This window comes from Lepisma saccharinum, chromosome 1 (assembly GCF_977018435.1).
Source record: "Lepisma saccharinum chromosome 1, izLepSacc3.1, whole genome shotgun sequence".
In the NCBI taxonomy this organism is placed as follows: Eukaryota; Metazoa; Arthropoda; class Insecta; order Zygentoma; family Lepismatidae; genus Lepisma; species Lepisma saccharinum.
This window is the reverse complement of record NC_139229.1, coordinates 66,392,928-66,410,931: the sequence shown is the minus strand read 5'-3', so window position 1 is coordinate 66,410,931 and position 18,004 is coordinate 66,392,928. Positions and strand designations below refer to the sequence as shown.

Below are 18,004 nucleotides of genomic sequence, written 5' to 3'. Positions count from 1 at the left end.
ATCCTTGTTGTACGCCAAATATGTATGAAATAACAAGAGGTTCAAAACTAGGACATTCTTTTTTGTACACCCGGTATTTAACTAGAGAATATCTCCCTATCATAAGTGCATTGCATGCAATTAGCTTTGATGAATAATCCCACCATGGAGAAGGAAATAGAATTACCTCATATGTACACAGATAGGGCTTATCACCCGTATGTATCCGCATATGAGCACGCAGGCGACATGGTTTATCAAACAGTTTGCCGCATCCTTCGTACTGACACTTCAGCTCCTCCTCTTTATGCTGATGGCTGCGTTGATGGGAATTTAAAGCATTGGAAGAATAATAATGTTTTCCACAGGATTCAACAGGGCACCTGAAAGTATTGGACAAAGAATTAGGAATAAAACTGAAATTGCACACAACTTACAAATATTTCACATAAAAAAGCAAAATGAAAGTTAAATAAGATAACATTAGGGCTGGTGCCAATGTATCTGTATCGGAAAGTGTGAATAGGAATTTATTCACCTCAACTATTCTCGAGTTTGTGTATCCCGAGGGGTCCACAAAAATGTCACAGGACACTTTCATAGATTCTATTCTTGAAATTCTGTATAAAATTAGATTTTTCATTAATTCTGCGTAAGTATTGGGTGCAAGTATGGATTTTGTGATTTAGCATCCCATTGTAATTTTTGAAAAATGATTGAAATGAAAATTTTAAGGTGCATCAGTAGTTGGGCTATTTGCACTTGCCACATTTTATAGGGACCATCCAGTTACCATAACTGAAATCAACACGTGCATCTAAGAACTAAAATCTCATTACCTAGGTTAAAACCGAGGTTGTAAAGGGTAGTCAGCATACAGAAGGACAAAACAGGAAAATACACAGCTCTACAGAGGATTAAACTGACTGGAGGTTCAGATGCCACAGCCTTATTGGCCTGCAAAATTGCAGTTACCGGGACTTACTACATGGAAGTGTGGTTTAGTTTTGGAACTCACCACTTACACACTGCAATTCTTGGAAATTTTCAATTATAAACAAACACTCCCATCAATTGATACATATAATTGCAATGAAATACTTAAAATCAAAATTTTGACCAACTTTCAATTGTTACAGAATTGATATTGGTAAGAATTGAAAAGTGTGTTAGCATTAGTATTGCCTTAGCTCTAGATAAAATTCGATAAAAACTATTACTTTCTGGATATAATATATTTTAGGGATAGGACAGATTAATACTCTATCGGTATTGGTAGGGCATGCATATTTCGTTTTTGACGAAAAAACGAAATTTGAAAAAAACACATTGTAGTGTTAATTTTTCATGTTTTTGACCATGTTTTGTCACGAAATAATGCGAAATGAACTGCAAAAAGCGAAATTAACTCTTAAACACGAAATTTAGGGTTTATTCACCGATGCAACACCTTCTGAGCTCTGAATTATCCTGAGAGTTATGCAATTCCCGGAAAATTGATTAATTCTGCTGTTAATATTGGAGAAGCAAAAATGGACTCCTTTACACAGAAATAAACTTAATACTCGGATAACTACATAAATGTGCTGTTAGAAGTTAAATGTTAATTCTGTGGAATAAGTGTAGTTTTTAAATCAAATTTAGGATTATATTCACAATTCTAAAAGCAAAATGTATTTTTATATACCACTTTTCATCCGATTTTTCACCGCTATAACACCGAAAATTTATTTTTTACCACTTTTGAACCCAAAATTGACTGTTTTTGTACCGAAATTTTGCTTTTTTATTTACCAAAAATATGTGCCTCTAGGTATTGGCCAATATAAGCATATCACAGACATGGCTCGTGCATGTTTTCCTGGAGGTTCACCGATATACTAATATAAAACCAGTGGCCTGCCCATCATTTTGGAAAAGGGAAGAGGGGTTACGTGTATATTTTTTACTAGCCAGACATCATTTTGGTTTATTTTCCTGCCTCCGACATTCTTTTTTCCAGTCAAAGAGGGAGGTTATGACCTCTTTGAAAATTGAGACACTGACAGGGTCGTGGCTTCCAATAGCACCATTCTGTTACTTTCGCTTACCTGAATTCAAGGGAAAATATCTGCACAACGTTGCACCATGTACAAATTATTTTGCTTTTAATTCATCTTCTGTAATTCCAGCATTCAGTCATTGCTACTCATTCATCTCTGTCACAAGCTTGAAGTTAGTGTAAGATATTTGGCACAAAAGTGATGTAAAGATAAGATTAAATATCTCACGTATCGGTTTCGAACTTGAAGGCCACGGGCAACACTGCAAGGGAGAAAGCAGCTCTTTGGTCGCGAGGACGGTGCGAGAGCAGGAACTGCACTTGTCCATTTTCCTGAGATGAAGGTTCAGCAGTATCCGTTTCAATGTATTTCACCCTATTCCCACCTTGAACTTCTGCCTGCCACCCGGTGCTTTGCCCATGGCAAGAGTTGTTCTGAGGGGGTTCAACTGATGAACTGCACCAGCGCAGCTGGCTCGCGATTTCTCTATCGCAGCAAAAGAATTTGTCGTGTTGCACCCTCAAAGACATTACTTATTATGTAGGAGTTTTTGCCGAAAAGGTAAAGATATTGTTTAGTGTCTTGAAGTGAATACCGTACATCAGCGGTTCTTGAACTTTCCTAGACTGCGGACCCCCTTTCAGAGATCACTCGCCCTCGCGGACCCCCAAAAATTAACTCAAAGTTTAAAGCCTGGAATTTGTATCATACATATTTATTTCTAGTGTTTCATCACTGATTTTCACCATTTAAGGAAGGGACAATTAAATTCAGCAGACCCCCTAAGGCAATCCCGCGGACCACATTTGAGAACCGCTGCCGTACATTATTGGGGTTTCACTGCTCCTGTGCTATAGGGCCAACTGTGCCTGGCATATCAGTGTATCGGTAAAGTTACCAATAATTTTAACAACCTGATATATCTATATTATCTAAATTTGCAACTTGTTTTGCAATGCAGTTGCCTCAAAACCCACATTTATTATGAAGGTTCTTCAAGGACCATTTGGAATGTTATATCGGATTGGTAGAATATCGGTATTAGTTTTGGTAAATTTTATATCGGTATTTTATCAGTATCAGACAAAATTTCATATTGGTCCATCCCAAATATATTAATTCAAAAATACTTTCCTTCAGGTATACTTACTTGTATGGTGCATGATGGTCTTCATGTTCTTTCATATGAATTTCAAGTCTTCTCTTTGTTTGAAAGGAAGCTCCACATGAATCTACAGGGCAAACGTTATCTGCTGGTCGGTCATGCAACTTCTGGTGTGTATTAAGATTGTATATAGTTGTAAAACTACGTCCACAGCCTTCAATAGGACACTGTAAACACAATGGTAAAAATGTTACTGCAAGTACACCCATCATTAAGTAACTATTTCAAGAATCAGAAACATAAAAAGAACGTTAATCTACGTTGGTGTTTTTAAGTCCACTTTATGCACAGTAAGGCTAATCGGGACTGAACCTACAGTTTAAAGTGGGATTCGAACCACTATGTACCTCCACTGGGGCTCCTTGATTACAAGGCAACAATGCTACCACTGCATTATCGAGAGGCCAAAGCACATTAATCCCTTCAATCTTTTACTTGAATAGCACTTGGCTTTCTTGTTCTAAATAAAAAATACTGAATTTTCTTTTTATGTATATTGTTTCACACATGTACTTCATTGATAAGAACATTTCATATTGTATGCAGACTTTGATAATATAAATATTCAATGTTCAATTCAAATTTTAAAAAAAATGCAAAAACACAGATAGTATAGTCCACATCAATTCAGGCAGGCAAAGAAAAAAATCTTACTTTCATAGTTTCAGATGCTATTGAATTAAACATGTTAAAATTCAGGACAAAGTAAGAAACACACATTTTTTTTTGTTTTGTCCAAAAAAATTCCTGGCCTGAGATACAGACCACCAAAGATTGCACCTCGGGCATCATTTCTCATGTGTGATTTTCGGCAAAATATTAAAATGCTCAATCTCTATCTTTGGAACAGTTCAAGATATATTTTGTTGCAGTTTTTTTATATATATATTTGAAAGAGAATAATTTTCTGATTAAAATGATAAACTCCATTTGGAAATATGGGTCCAAGTTCTCTTGCTGTAGCATTCTGAATTTTTTTGGAAAAAAAAAAAAAAAAACCTTCAGAAATGCCAATTCCTGGCCTGAGATACAGGCCACCAAAGATGGCACCTCGGGCATCATTTCTCATGTGTGATTTTCGGCAAAATATTAAAATGCTCAATCTCTATCTTTGGAACAGTTCAAGATATATTTTGTTGCAGTTTTTTTAATATAAATTTGAAAGAGAATAATTTTCTGATTAAAATGATAAACTCCATTTGGAAATATGTGTCCAAGTTCTCTTGCTGTAGCATTCTGAATTTAAAAAACCTTCAGAAATGCCAATCCCAAAAATGTTGATATTTTACTGTTGATCAGTACCATACAGTACTACATTCCCTGAAAAGGAGAACTTCCACTTTTTGAGTTTAACAGGTTTTATAAACAATTGAAAATTTTGTTATACATTAACACTAAAAGGACGGGACCCGTCATTTTGATGGGTGACCCTATTTTTATTGTAATTTTGACAATGTTAATTTTGCTCCGCTGCTTCCACGTTCTGTGACTTTTAAAAATATTAGTGCTCTACACTTGTGTAAAAAGTTAAACTTTTATCTTACATGTGAAGACTACATTGGATTACTACTATAAGTACGATCACCCAGTCATTTTGACAGGTACAGTTCTTAGGTCGATAAATCTGTTAGCAATAGCGTATTCTAAGTGTGAGTGAACCTTACTTCATCTTGCTCATTTTTGTTCGTCTAAGGGATGTATTTTCAAGTTGAATGTTACTTCAGGTAGGTCAACGAATTAGCTTACGGTAAAAATTTGGCAAACTCTATTTGGCTCAGTGCAGTGTCCTATGTCGCCCGAACGTGGCTTATTCTATGCCCAGGCTGGGATTCGAACCTGGAACCCTTGGCGTTGTAGCTCAATGTGCTAACCACTACGTCATGGGGGCTGGCATTGCCTCCTTTCCAAGTGAGTGTTCGTGTATTTCTAATTTTTGTGATAGAATAGCGTAATTATATTTTTGAAAAGCTCCCACCAATGAAAAAAGCATATAGTTGTCACGTTTATTGGTTCCCCAGGCGGCTGCCTTTGGAATCGTACCCTGGCCGCCCCTCTTCTAATGAGCCACGACTTCCTTAGCAAGAGCACCCCAACAAAGCTCCAGGCAATGCGTTGTTGCCATTCTGTAGTTGCCATGCTTTAAGAGGGCTGCGGAGGGAAGTCGACGCGCTGCACTCAAAGCATGTGACATAAATAAATAAATCGACACATATAATTAATTATGGTGTTTCATTATTTCTGTGACCCGAAAATACATCATAATAACACTAGGGAACATGAACATGTGTTTTGTAGTGTAGTAAGTGAAACTAATCCTCAAAATTCTTCTACATGTAAAAATTTTTCATAATGTCAATTTTTAATAAAATAAAATTTAAGGTATAAGGTATACGGACATTGGAAAATAAGGCTAGATGTTTACCTGGAAAAGAAAGGGAAAGAATTACTTCATTCGAAAAGTTATGTAAATTTATATATAAGAGACCGGTACACCACAGTGAGTAACTACCAGTTCCAAAATCCCCACGCACATAGGTTGTGCAAGCACCAGATGAAGATACCACAGAAGAGCCGTCAACATCAATCACCGTAGAATACCATTGTGACGATGATGGTGTGCACCTCATTATGCATGATGAGCTAAGTGATCTTATACGCGATTTAAATTTGGAAAAAAAAGAAGCAGAGATTCTTGGTTCAAGGCTTCAGTAGTGGAAACTCCTTGCGAAAGACACAAAAATTTTAATTTTATCGAAACAGTCACGAACAGTTTTCCAAGTATTTCACAATGAAAGAAAATATGTGCTTCTGTGTAGATATCGTTTCCTTAATGAATGAGTTCGGTGTTCGACATTCAGGACCCGATTGGAGACTGTTCATAGACACCTCAAAATTAAGTATGAAAGCTGTATGGCTGCATAATGGCAATGTTTTACCATCAATTCCTTTATTCCATGATCTAAATACAAAGGAAACATACGAAACAATGTCTGCTTTGTTAGCAGCTGTAAATTATAATAAATATCAATGGGAAATCTGTGCTGATCTCAAGGTTATTGCCTTGCTCACAGGATTACAGGGAGGTTTTACGAAACATTGCTGCGTTTTGTGCCTGTGGGATAGTCGCGACACAAGTTGTCATTTTGTAGTTAAAGATTGGGGAATGAGGGATGAATACCAAATTGGAGAAAAAATGTGAAATATGTGGTGCTTGTTGATCCAAAGAAGAGTCTTCTCCCACCACTACATATTAAATTAGGATTGATGAAGAACTTCGTGAAAGCCTTGAATAAATATGGCAGTGGATTTCTTTACCTCCAAGACCTTTTGTCGAACTAGACAACAAGCAAAATTGAAGGAAAGTATTTTTGTGGGACCACAAATTACAAAACTCCTGAAAGACAAAATTTTTTAATCAAAGCTCCAAGATGTCGAGCTGGCAGCGTGGCGTTTCTTCAAAGCTGTGGTGAATGGATCCCTGGGAAACAAAAAAGAAGAGAACTATGAATTTCTAGTTTCAGAGCTACTGAGGTGTTACAAAGAAATGGGTTGCCGAATGTCTTTAAAAATTCATCTTCTACATTCTCATCTTGAATATCTTGAATATTTTCCACAGAATTTAGGTGATGTAAGTGATGAACAGGGGGAAAGGTTCCATCAGGACATTTCTGACATGGAACGTCATTACCAAGGATGATGGGACCCAGCCATGTTAGGGGATTACTGTTAGAATACGAAACGAGAAAGTAGCACTGAATATAAGAGACGTTCATTGAAAGATCGACATTTTTTACCTATTCTCAATTAAACGTATGCTTTTGTATTGTTCAAATTTCCTTATCTGTAGCAAGCTAATTACTTTTGACTAGTGGCTGATTACTAATTTCCTTATAAAATGATACTTTATATTATTTACATGTACTTACATGATGTGCAATTCATGGCTCTGTACATTTGTTACGCATATTTCCATGTATACTGAAATCTACCTGTAAAAATAAAATCTTGCATGTTAGAGCACTTTTTCGTTATTTTTGAATTCAGCACACTTGTTTCCATAAGAGGCAATTTTTTCCCCTCTGGAGGCAAAAAAAAAAAATTTCATTTGTTCCCTAGTGTAATCATCTGATTCGTCCAATCTTGCATAGCATTTTATAACGTTTAGGTTAATAAGAGAATTTAATGTGGACCAAGTCTCGTCCAAGTAATGAGTTTGCAACCTTCTGAACGCAGCTCCTGTAGTCTCCGTAGATAACCGGTATCTTCAAGCAACAATTCTTGTCGATTCCATTATTACATTCTTTTTCCTTAAGCAACCAAACCGAAAACTAAGTTTTTTTTATTAGTTCTCGAAGCGTTGTTTCTTCAAAAGGGAAGTCCGACACACTTTTTAAAAGTTTCAATAGTTCACTCACCGTCGGTGACTGTCCTTTACTACAGAACTTGTAAATCTCGCGTCTAATGAAATCACAAGTAAACTCGTCCACTTTGTTAAATTTTCTCTTTTTATTTCCAGGCTTCTTTGGTGTGACTGGACCTCTCCGAATCACATTTCGCACGTTTTTTCTGTCTAACTTTAATATTTTGGCTGTCTCTGCAATTGCTCCTTTTCCTAGCTTTTTCTTTTCGACATATTCGTGCACATTACACACAAATAACTGACTTTGTTCAACGTTTTGGTTTTGGATACTTTTCTGTTCGGTGCTCCGGAAGTGCTTGTTTGAGGATTATCTTGGTTTGTTGAATGATCTGGAACTTCGGTTGTGTCCCATGGTTGCCACATGTCGATACAAACTCTGTTTTCTTGTAATATTTCTAAGATATAATAATAAACTAGAAAAAAAATTACACTTTGTCAATCCCCGAGAATATGAACTCCCTTACGCACCCTCACACTGCTCTCTTGTTGCGGAGTTTGTGAAAAGCTGCGAAGAGAAGGCCTTAGGGGAGGAAGTGATTTGGCAACGTCCAGCCTGTTGACAGCATGCTCACCCTGCACGTGTCTCAGGATTGCAATATTCTCGAGGGTGGGAGGATCAGACTTCCAAAGGAAACCAGCGCGCTTTGATGCCGCCTGGGGATCCAAAGAACGAGGCAAGTATACATAGTCTAAATGGTAAGAAAAATGTTTCTACAAACACAAAAACTTAAAAATACATCATAAGTAAATAAATAAAATACACTCGTAAATAAATAAATGAATAAATGGAATAAATACACATACATACCACGATGTTGACAGGTATTTTATTTATATATTTTTGTACAGAACATATTTAATTATAATTTTGACAATGTTAAGTTAACTTCACATCTTCCATGATTTAACTGAATATGAATAACATGGTCCTTCTGAACAGACAATTTGTTCCTTTTGTGACCCTCTATTAGCCGCTGCAGGAGGCAGAATTTGTAGTGACTGTTTGTAGTGATGTGAAAATAAAAAAAATAGAGAAACACAGGTGTTGTTTCACTTTCAGAATAAAAGGAGTGAATAATATTGCATGCAAAAACTGCACCCGTCAAAATGATGGGTTCGTCATAATAGGTAGCTAGGAAATCACCATCCTCCTATTGTTAAACCAGTTTCCATTACCACATTCTCACATACTGGTCTCATGAAATCAAATTCTAGTCTTATTTGACATGGCATTTTAATTCTTCATAAAGATAAGTAACAGACACAGCTTTCAAAACATATTAAAGCTTCCAAAATATATGTGCAAGTTCCAAAACATATTACAGGTTCCAAAGCATACCACTTCTGTCACTCTGCTTAGAACTGAAATTAGCAATTCAATGAACTAAAAATTTGTTCAACTGCATCAGTATCTTCCTTTGATATTGAGCGATACATTCCTGTTGAACCAATAGGAACTGGGGCACCCACAATCTTAGAAACATTGCGAATTGGAAGTGAGCACTGGAGGAGGTGTTGCTGTCTTGCAGCTGGAAATCTATATCCAGCAGCCGGTCCATGTGGTAGCATAAAGTTCACGATGATTTCATTTAACTCACAACTGATATCTATAGCCTCTGCAATCCACCAGTCACAGTCATGCACACAGACACAAACATCCCTCTTTGTAGGTTGTGAATCTGAATATTCTCCTACCGTTTCCGAGATCTTGGTTGGACAAATGAAATTTCTTCTTTCTTGCTCTTTAAAGTTCGTGTAATATAGGTTCGCCCATCACTGTGAGTTTAGACATGTGTCTTCTGAATTCCTTTCACAGGGGTAGTTTGGTTGGACCATTCTTCTATTTTCTGCTGGTGGAATTCTTCAACTTCCTCTTTGGGTAACAGGATGAGGGTTGTTGATGTGTATGACTTCACCACTCTTGTAAAATCCTCGGCATTCTGAATTGCAGCTGTACTTGGGCTGGAAAGATTGTGTTTTGTAGCGTGGTGCTTCAGCAAGCCTCCTACACCATCACAAGTCACCTTCCCATGACCAGTAGCAATGTATACCCACTCCATTGGCACAAGAAACTTAGTCAATTCAAACAGTTGGTAACGATTTTTGAAGTGACTAGGGGCACCATCAGAAATAATGATGATCTTTTCAGCCTGTGATTGCAGCTGTTATTGAATTTTGCGTATTGCCAACAATGCATGTGCTGAGTCATGTCCTCTGTCATCACTCATAACTGCAACACTTGTGGTCTTGTTTTTAAAATATGTGACTCCTGAAAAAAATGAAACTTGGTCATTACTCCAGTGATACCCTTGTACTTCTTGTGGCAGAATCACAGACCAGTTCTCAGCAAAATCACAGTGTAGCACTAAACATAGTTGTTCAGCCTCTACACGTGCCTTTACTTCTGCAATGTGAATTTAGATGTTGGTGTGTTGCTGCTTTCATTGTCCATTTCCCAAGTTCATCAATGAAGGTATAAATGGCAACAGTTTTCTTAATGAGTTTATTTTCCTCCCATGTTGCATATGTAACTTCCGAAGAGTCATCTGCTATGTTTTCCAGAACAAGTGTCTGTAAGGCAAGTCCTCTCTTTCCAGGGCAGTCACCACATTCCTGAAACAAACAGGTTTTTCGCTCTACATCACAGATTACTAACGCCTTCATGCATCCAACCAAGGTGCCATATGTCACGCCTTCAAATAAGTTCTTCAAAGTTACCACGCAAAGTTCAAAATTGGAACAATACACACAGACATCTCTATGTGGGTGTGGAACCACCCACTTAGGTTGTAGTGCATAAAATTTTGATCTTCCAATGTGGAATACTGAATGTTCCTTCTTATATATGGCGAAAGTTTCTTTAATACTGCGGGTCATGTATCTTTTCACTTGCACCACTTTTTCTCCTGGAACTGTTATAGTGATAGTGTCTTTTTTGCTGGCAGTCTGGCGAGAAAAGTCCCATTTATATTCCAGATAAAATGACTGTGCAATTTGAACATGTGCTTCATTCACAGGATGACCATAATAGGGATCCGGTTTTCCAAACACTCCTTTTGCAGACGTCACATTTCTTATTTTGTCCACCATGTATTTTGTTGCAGATGTAATGTGGTGCAAAATTTGTACCTTAGGGACACTGGGATAAATGTTAGAACTTGCATCTTTCCATTGTAGGATTCACAGGATTTAACAGCTGAATTGATGTTTGATATAAATTCTCGGCAAGAAGAATTGTTCTAGGTTCTGTTACATTCTGGAATTATCTGGAAGCTTCCACATTGTTCCAGAAGACCTTTAATGAACAGAAGGTTCTATGTAAACAAAATACAGAAGAATCAAAACATTTCAACAGTTCCAACTTTGTTTAATTTATCGTTTTTATTCCATCACATTGAGTACATTGGTCAGAGAGTGGATTTTTTTTAAGAAAATTATGTAAACTTCTAAAACCAAAGTGGTGTGGTCTCCTTTTCAGGATATGTTGTACCCTTAGATATACAACTCCTGTAAAATTCTTGGCAGTTAAAACATGAACATTGTTTATAAAACCTGCTAAACTTAAAAGTGGAAGTTATCCTTTTCAGGGAATGTAGTACTGTATGGTACTGATCAACAGTAAAAATATCAAAATTTGTGAGATTGGCATTTTTGAAAAATAAAAAAAATTCAGAAGGCTACAGCAAGAGAACGTGGACACACATTTCCAAACTGAGGTTATAATTTTAAACAGAAAATTCTTCGGTGAAATTTTTTTCTCCGGGAAACATATTTCTTCAATTTTACAGGAGAAAATACTTATGGAACTGAGCTGCTGTGGACTTTAGGAAGGTCGTCGAAGTGTTTTCTCGTTCAATTTATCCGGCCGGTAAATCATGTATTTTTCGACGTTAATGCACAAAAGCTGTTGCCTCCATTACCTTCCACGTAACTGTGTAAAATTACCCTGATATGAAATATCTAGAATTTTTCTGATGTTGAATAACAATTTTAACTATGTTTGCCTTACCTAAGCTAACCTAACCTAACCTTGCCGTACATGGTTCATGGGATTATTGAATGGTTTATGGGGCAATCCGTGCATGGTTCATCGTACTAGGTATTTTTCGGTTATGAAGGTTGGAAACACTGCATACCCACAGATGATCGACAACGGTAGTCAACCTGTAGCCGCCACATTGCGTGTTTTGAGTCTTACGGAAGCGAGAAAACAACGAACAATAATTACTCAATATGTCGAAAATAGATAATATTTTCGTTTAAAAAGCAAAATCCCATCTTAAACAATCTTTCGCAATGCAGAATAGGTAAGTACGAATATTACCAGCTGTGCCGGTTAATAATTCTTAATTGATCCGAAAGAAAACACATGTATCTGGGGGGAAAGGTAACAAATGCTTTTTATTCAAAGTATGCACCATCGCTAGCTATACATAGTGCCCATCTGTCCGTCAAATTGTGGATGGCCTTCCAAAAAAATCGTCCACATTTTGAGGTGATCCAGTCAGCAAGCCATTGTTCAACATCTTCGTAATTGTTGAAGTGTTGCTGGGAAAGTGAGCGAGACATCGATGAAAACAAGTGGTAGTCCAAAAGGGCTAAGTCTGGTGAGTATGGTGGGTGGGGCAAGAATTCTCAGCCAAGTGCAGAAATTGTGTCTCTGATGGCTTTCGCTGTGTGTGATGAGGAGTTGTCGTGCTGCAAAATCACTTTGTCTTGTCGCCAAATCTGGGCACTTTTCGATCAATGCATGGTTCAAATTGATGTGTTCTTGACGGTAGCGAACTGCATTCACTGTTTCACCTGGTTTCAATAGCTCATGGTTAGAGCCCGGAAGTTCAGGCATTTATTTTCGTTAAAATAGGCAGGCAAAAAGGCATTTATAATGTGGAAAATAGGCACTAAAAATTAAAAAAAAAGGCAAAAAAAAACCCGAAAAAAGGCACATTTGGAAGTCGCTTACTTTTATCTATAATTTCTGGCAACATCTTAAAATCTACATTGGGAAGAGCATTTCAATTTTCTCCGTCTTGATTGCACCTAACTACAAGGTGTTTTTTTAAGTTCTCAACATTCATTGATAGTCGTCTGAAGAGAGAATGTTTTTCATAATAGAAAATGATTTTTCCACTTCGACAGAAGTCATTGGAGCATACATAAAACAAGCTAATGTAGCTGGACTCATTTCGGTAACAGCATTTTCACCTTTTAGAATATCACAAATTGTTTTCAATTGTTTCAAGTCCTCATTTGCACTCACTACCCGATTGCACTTTTCCGCAACAGCTGACCCCTTTTCTGCTGGCACTTCCATCATCTGCTGCATAGATTCCTCGTAGATTTTCATGGATGCTATAATTGTAATTGTCTCTGGCAATGCACCATAATGTGCAAAAATAAACTTGAATAGCACAGAAGTTTTTCCACTTCACGAATTGAAGCAGCTTCATTTTCTGGAAGAGCATCGATCACCTCAATGATTTTTTGAAGGTTGTTAGCATAATATATAGCTGCTGATATCCAGGTTCCCCATCTCGTCAAGACTGGTTGCGGAGGTAAACTAAGCTCAGACGCAACTTCCTGAAATTTTCGGGTTCGAGAGGGAGATTTCAGAAATATCTTCTTTGTGTTCGAAATCAACCTGTCCACTTCAGCAGTCAATCATGCACAAGGAAATGTTAACAGAAAGGCAATATCCTAACTCAGCATGAAATACTTTTTTCTCACACTTCTCCTTCAGCAATGTTGAAACATGCGTGAGTTCAATATTACTTAAATAAGGCGAAAATTATTTACATAATAAACGGAAGAAAAACAAATGCCAACAACGTTTTTTGGGAGAAAAATAATTTATACACACATTTTTTTATTAAAAAAAAAGTCAAATTTCATTGAAAAAGGCAAAAAAAGGTATTCTAATTAAAAGTAGACAGTGGGGTCCCAAATAGGCAAAATGAAAAGGTTTCTAAAACATTCGAAACAACATAAGAAACTTATATCCGGAAAAATTTTATCAATATATGCAGTAGATAAAAAGAGGCATTTTGCCAAACTTCCGGGCTCTACTCATGGTACACCACACCTGTCTGATCCCATCAAATGCACAGCATTGTCTTCCTTCTGAAACGATTTGGTTTTGTGGTCGATGTTGAAGGTTGTCCTGGGTCAACCCATGACTTTTTGCATTTTGGGTTCTTGAAGTAGATCCATTTTTTGTCCCCAGTCACTATCCGATGCAACAAAGACTTTCTTTCATGCCGAGAAAACAACACTTCACACACAAGTTTTTCGCTTTTCCATTTGTCTGTCGTTCAGATGATGTGGGGCCCATTTTCCTGCCTTCTGGATCTTTCCCATGGCATGAAGATGATCAGATATGGTTTGACGACCAACATGTAACTTCTCTGCCAGTTATTGTTGCGTTTGCGTATCGTCTTCTTACAACAGTGCTTGCAAATTCGGCGTCTTGGAATTTTTTCGGCTGGACCAGGCGATCTTTGTCTTTCAAGTCGAAATCACCACTTTTGAATCGTCAAAACCAAGCACACATGCATCTTGCGTTAGGACATTGTCACCGTACGTTTCCACAAGGATACGATGGCTTTCACTCGCGTTTTTCTTTTGATTGACCAAGAAAAGCAGGACGTGCTGCACATGCTCCTTATTTGGTTTGAAGGTCAACATGTTTCCCACACAAACCCAATATGAGCATTTTGGCAACACACTGATGTAACAGTTGAGACTATGCACCAACCCTTGCTTCCAGCGACGAAATTAAGAATTATTAACTGGCACACCTGGTAAAAATCACGGAATGAACAAGTTATAGACGTTTCGCGGAGATAGGAAATTTTATAATTATTCTTTTTCAAATAAAAAAAAGCAAAAAAAATATCTTGAACCGTTCCAGAGATAAGACTTTTTTTTTATAATTTGCCGAAAATCGCACGTGATAAATGACTGCCTGTATCTCAAGCCAGGGATTTTTTTTTGGACAAAACAAAAAATACGGGTTTCTTACTTTGTCCTGAATTTTAACATATGTTTAATTCAATAACATCTTAGACTATGAAAGTAACCCCCGGCCTGAATTGATATGGACTATACTTCATATAAATTTATTTCTGCATAAACCATGATGCTTCCCATTCCTTATATTCTAGGTCTGTGAAAATAATAATAACAATATATGAAATAATTTCATCATCATCACTATCATTCTGTAGAAGTTATGTAAAATATACAGTTCTTTCTTCAAATTTAACGTACATTAATTCTGTTATCCTATCTTTTATTATTATTTTAGTTACTTGTAAGTGGCCTATTTATGTATGACAACAGTAAAGTATGTAAATGATTATAATAACCTGTGGGCCAAGGCCTACATACCGACTGCCGGCCTCTCCCCAACATGCCTTAGCAGAGGTGGGCGATCATCCAATCAGTTACGGGGTGACATGCAGTCAGCACAACGAACTCGTTGTCGTATGTTTTATATGACTGTGTTACACTACTTATTCGTAGCTCTGCAATTTCCTCACGATGGTGGGTGGCCACCGGTTCCCACACTGAGCGAAAACTCAGAAGAAAAGTTGCTACTCTCCCCCCCCCCCCCAACTCTTCCCGGATTCTTGAACAAGCGTGTTCAAGCCCAAAAGACTGATGCCTTAGACTGCACGGCCACAGTGCAGGACATTTATAAGCATAAGAACAATAAGACTGATAAGAAAAATCACCAATAGGGAAAAAACAATGCACAGCTTGAAGCTGTCATTATACATGATACTTAGATACATTATATAGCAGGAATTAAAATAAAAATCACTAAAAAATGTCCATGGAACCTCAAGCATAGTAGCAATACAAAAGTTACTATGCACCATGTTACTAATTTATAAAAAAGTAAAAGTTCATGTAAGGTACTCACGAAATAATCCTTCTTCTTTAAATGTGTTTCTTTATGCCTTTTCAACTTAAAGTAAGTGTAAAATGACCAATAGCACCCTTCAAAATCACACTGAAATGAAAAATATTCATTCAAAATAGACATACATATACCGGGTGTTCTGTTCAAATCTCCCTAATTTCAATTAATTGTAGAAAAGAAAGTATGAAAGATAAAGCAATGAAATTTCAGAGTATTGAAGAAAAACTAATAAATTTTATTTTCCACACACTAATACACCTCCACATGTGCCCCATTGGTAGCATGAACAATATCCAGTCTGTATTCAACTTCATGCCATGTTATCTCCAACATGTTCCCTGTTACTGATGCAATCATATCACGTATGCAGGTTCGTAACTCTGAGATGTTATTCACTGGAGTCGCAAACACACAAATTGCCTAGATGCCTGGCGGATGGATTTACTTGGGCTTCTCTGAAACCCTGCTCGAACTTCTTGCATCTTATCCTCCAACACACGACGGCAAGGTCCACCAGATTGTTTTAGGACACTGCCGGTTATTAGAAACTTACTAAACCACAGCCTTGATTTAGCATCAGGTGCAATTCCTCCGTACACTCGTCTGAAATTTCGTTGCAATCACAGATTTTGTCTCAGCATACCACACCACTGCCTGCGCACATTGTTGAACAGTCGCCATTTTTATTTATGCAACCGTGGCGCTGCAAAGTGAGCAAACTGACAACTTCAAATAATGAAAACAAAACTTGAAGATCTGGCCTTTCATTTGGTGTTACAGTTATTTCACAATTCATCGTACTTCGTTCACAGTAATTAATTGAAATTAGAAAGATTTGAACGGAACATACTGTATATTTGAAATTTTGAAGTATAGCAACAAAGATATCAAAATAATGTATTTCTGCACAATATATTTTATTCAAGTCACTCACACAAAACAAATACAAAAAAAATCAAACAATTCTGAAATACTGCTAATTTATCTATGAGGCATTAAGGAGTTGCCAGTACAAATGGCTGCGGTGTCTCAGTCGGTAACGTGTCTGACTACCATGCTAAAGGTCCCGGGTTTGATCCCCGGCCGGTCAAATCCAGTAACTTTTCTAACGTTGAAAGCAGCCCTGGCACCCACCCAGTGTCGAATAACATGGGTACCTGGGGGAAACCCTGGGGAGTAAAGGCAGTCAGGGGCATGGTGCTGATCACATCACCCCCACTCACGACCGGATCAAGAAAGTGTGGGGCGTTACACCTGCACCCCCTATACGCCTTCATGGCATGGTGCTAAGCACAGGGGAACACTTTACTTTAGTTTTACAGTAAGCAGAACTGTGCATTACTATAAAATGTGCTCATATTTATAAACCTAACCCTCCCATGACCTTCAAAGTTTTGAGCTGTTACTTGTATTTACTATTCATTGACACATCTTTTTAAATCCTAGGGAATTCTGAAAGATTGGATAATATACAAATTGCTTTCAACACACATTTCAATTTTGATTTTTTTAGATTAATTTACAGTGAAATGCATTCACAAGAAATTTTATTAAATTAATAATATATAACATATTCACACACATAATGAAAAAATGTTACATGCATAAATTACACATGATTACCAATGAATACATTAGAAACTTATTGCTTATATTCTTACTTTAAATGGTCGAATTCCGTAATGGCTCAAAATATGAACCTTCAGCTCGCACTGACGTGTGTAGGACTTTATGCAGTCTTTTTGTGGACACAACCATAACTTTTGTCCTCCATTTGTCTTTATTGAGCAGAAATTATCAACAGCTATTCCAAGTTCAGACAATGCTTCAGTAATTGGTTGTTCATCTGTATGAATGAAAGAGAATTAATTCATTAACAGATAGGGCTAAATTGCTCTTATTGATATGAATACAGATTAAATTTGAAACTGTAAAACTCATATTCAAACAAGTAACAGTGTGTCTACCAAAATAACAAATCCCAAATTCTTGACTTTTCGTTGACATTTTTTTCTTTTCTTAACATTTATTTAATTGCCCCTTACTTAGGTTTAGTTGGAAATGAAGAAAATAGATATTTCTATTCAATAAAAAAACACTACCACAAGGGAAAACTGAAGCTGTACTTGCTTCAATTATTAATGCATGTAAAAATTAATGATTCAGACTTCATCCTGGATGAGGAATGGCCACATTATTTAAGAGGAGCGAATTTACAATACCGGAAGTATCTTTAATTGCTTTCAAATTTGGCATACTCACTAATTTTGGCCCCGTAATCACGAATCTGCAGTTAAAATTTGGCGGTCACGTCTAGAAATTGCAAAATAAGTTAAAAAAAGTGGGTCCGTGAACGGAGTCAACACCCTTGATTTATGAAGAAAACAACTATTTTTTGCAATGATTAGTGTTTCAAAACTATGTTTATGATGACCCTTAATTTTAACTATGCTTGCCTAACCTAACCTCAC

The 18,004-nt window shown here is 37.0% G+C and overlaps 1 protein-coding gene across 2 annotated transcripts in view; it reads right to left on the bottom strand.

Moving 5' to 3' along the window:
- The window catches only part of LOC145996035 (uncharacterized), a 42,686-nt gene that overhangs the window by 20,720 nt on the left and 3,962 nt on the right, over positions 1 to 18,004 (bottom strand). For both annotated transcript variants that reach the window (XM_083132231.1, XM_083132241.1), the window contains exons 3-6: positions 17,195 to 17,379; positions 15,534 to 15,623; positions 3,172 to 3,353; positions 167 to 362 (exon numbers count right to left, since the gene is read on the bottom strand). In XM_083132231.1, the coding sequence (XP_082988357.1) occupies positions 167 to 362; positions 3,172 to 3,353; positions 15,534 to 15,623; positions 17,195 to 17,379 (653 nt within the window). The remainder of the gene's footprint in view (positions 1 to 166; positions 363 to 3,171; positions 3,354 to 15,533; positions 15,624 to 17,194; positions 17,380 to 18,004) is intronic.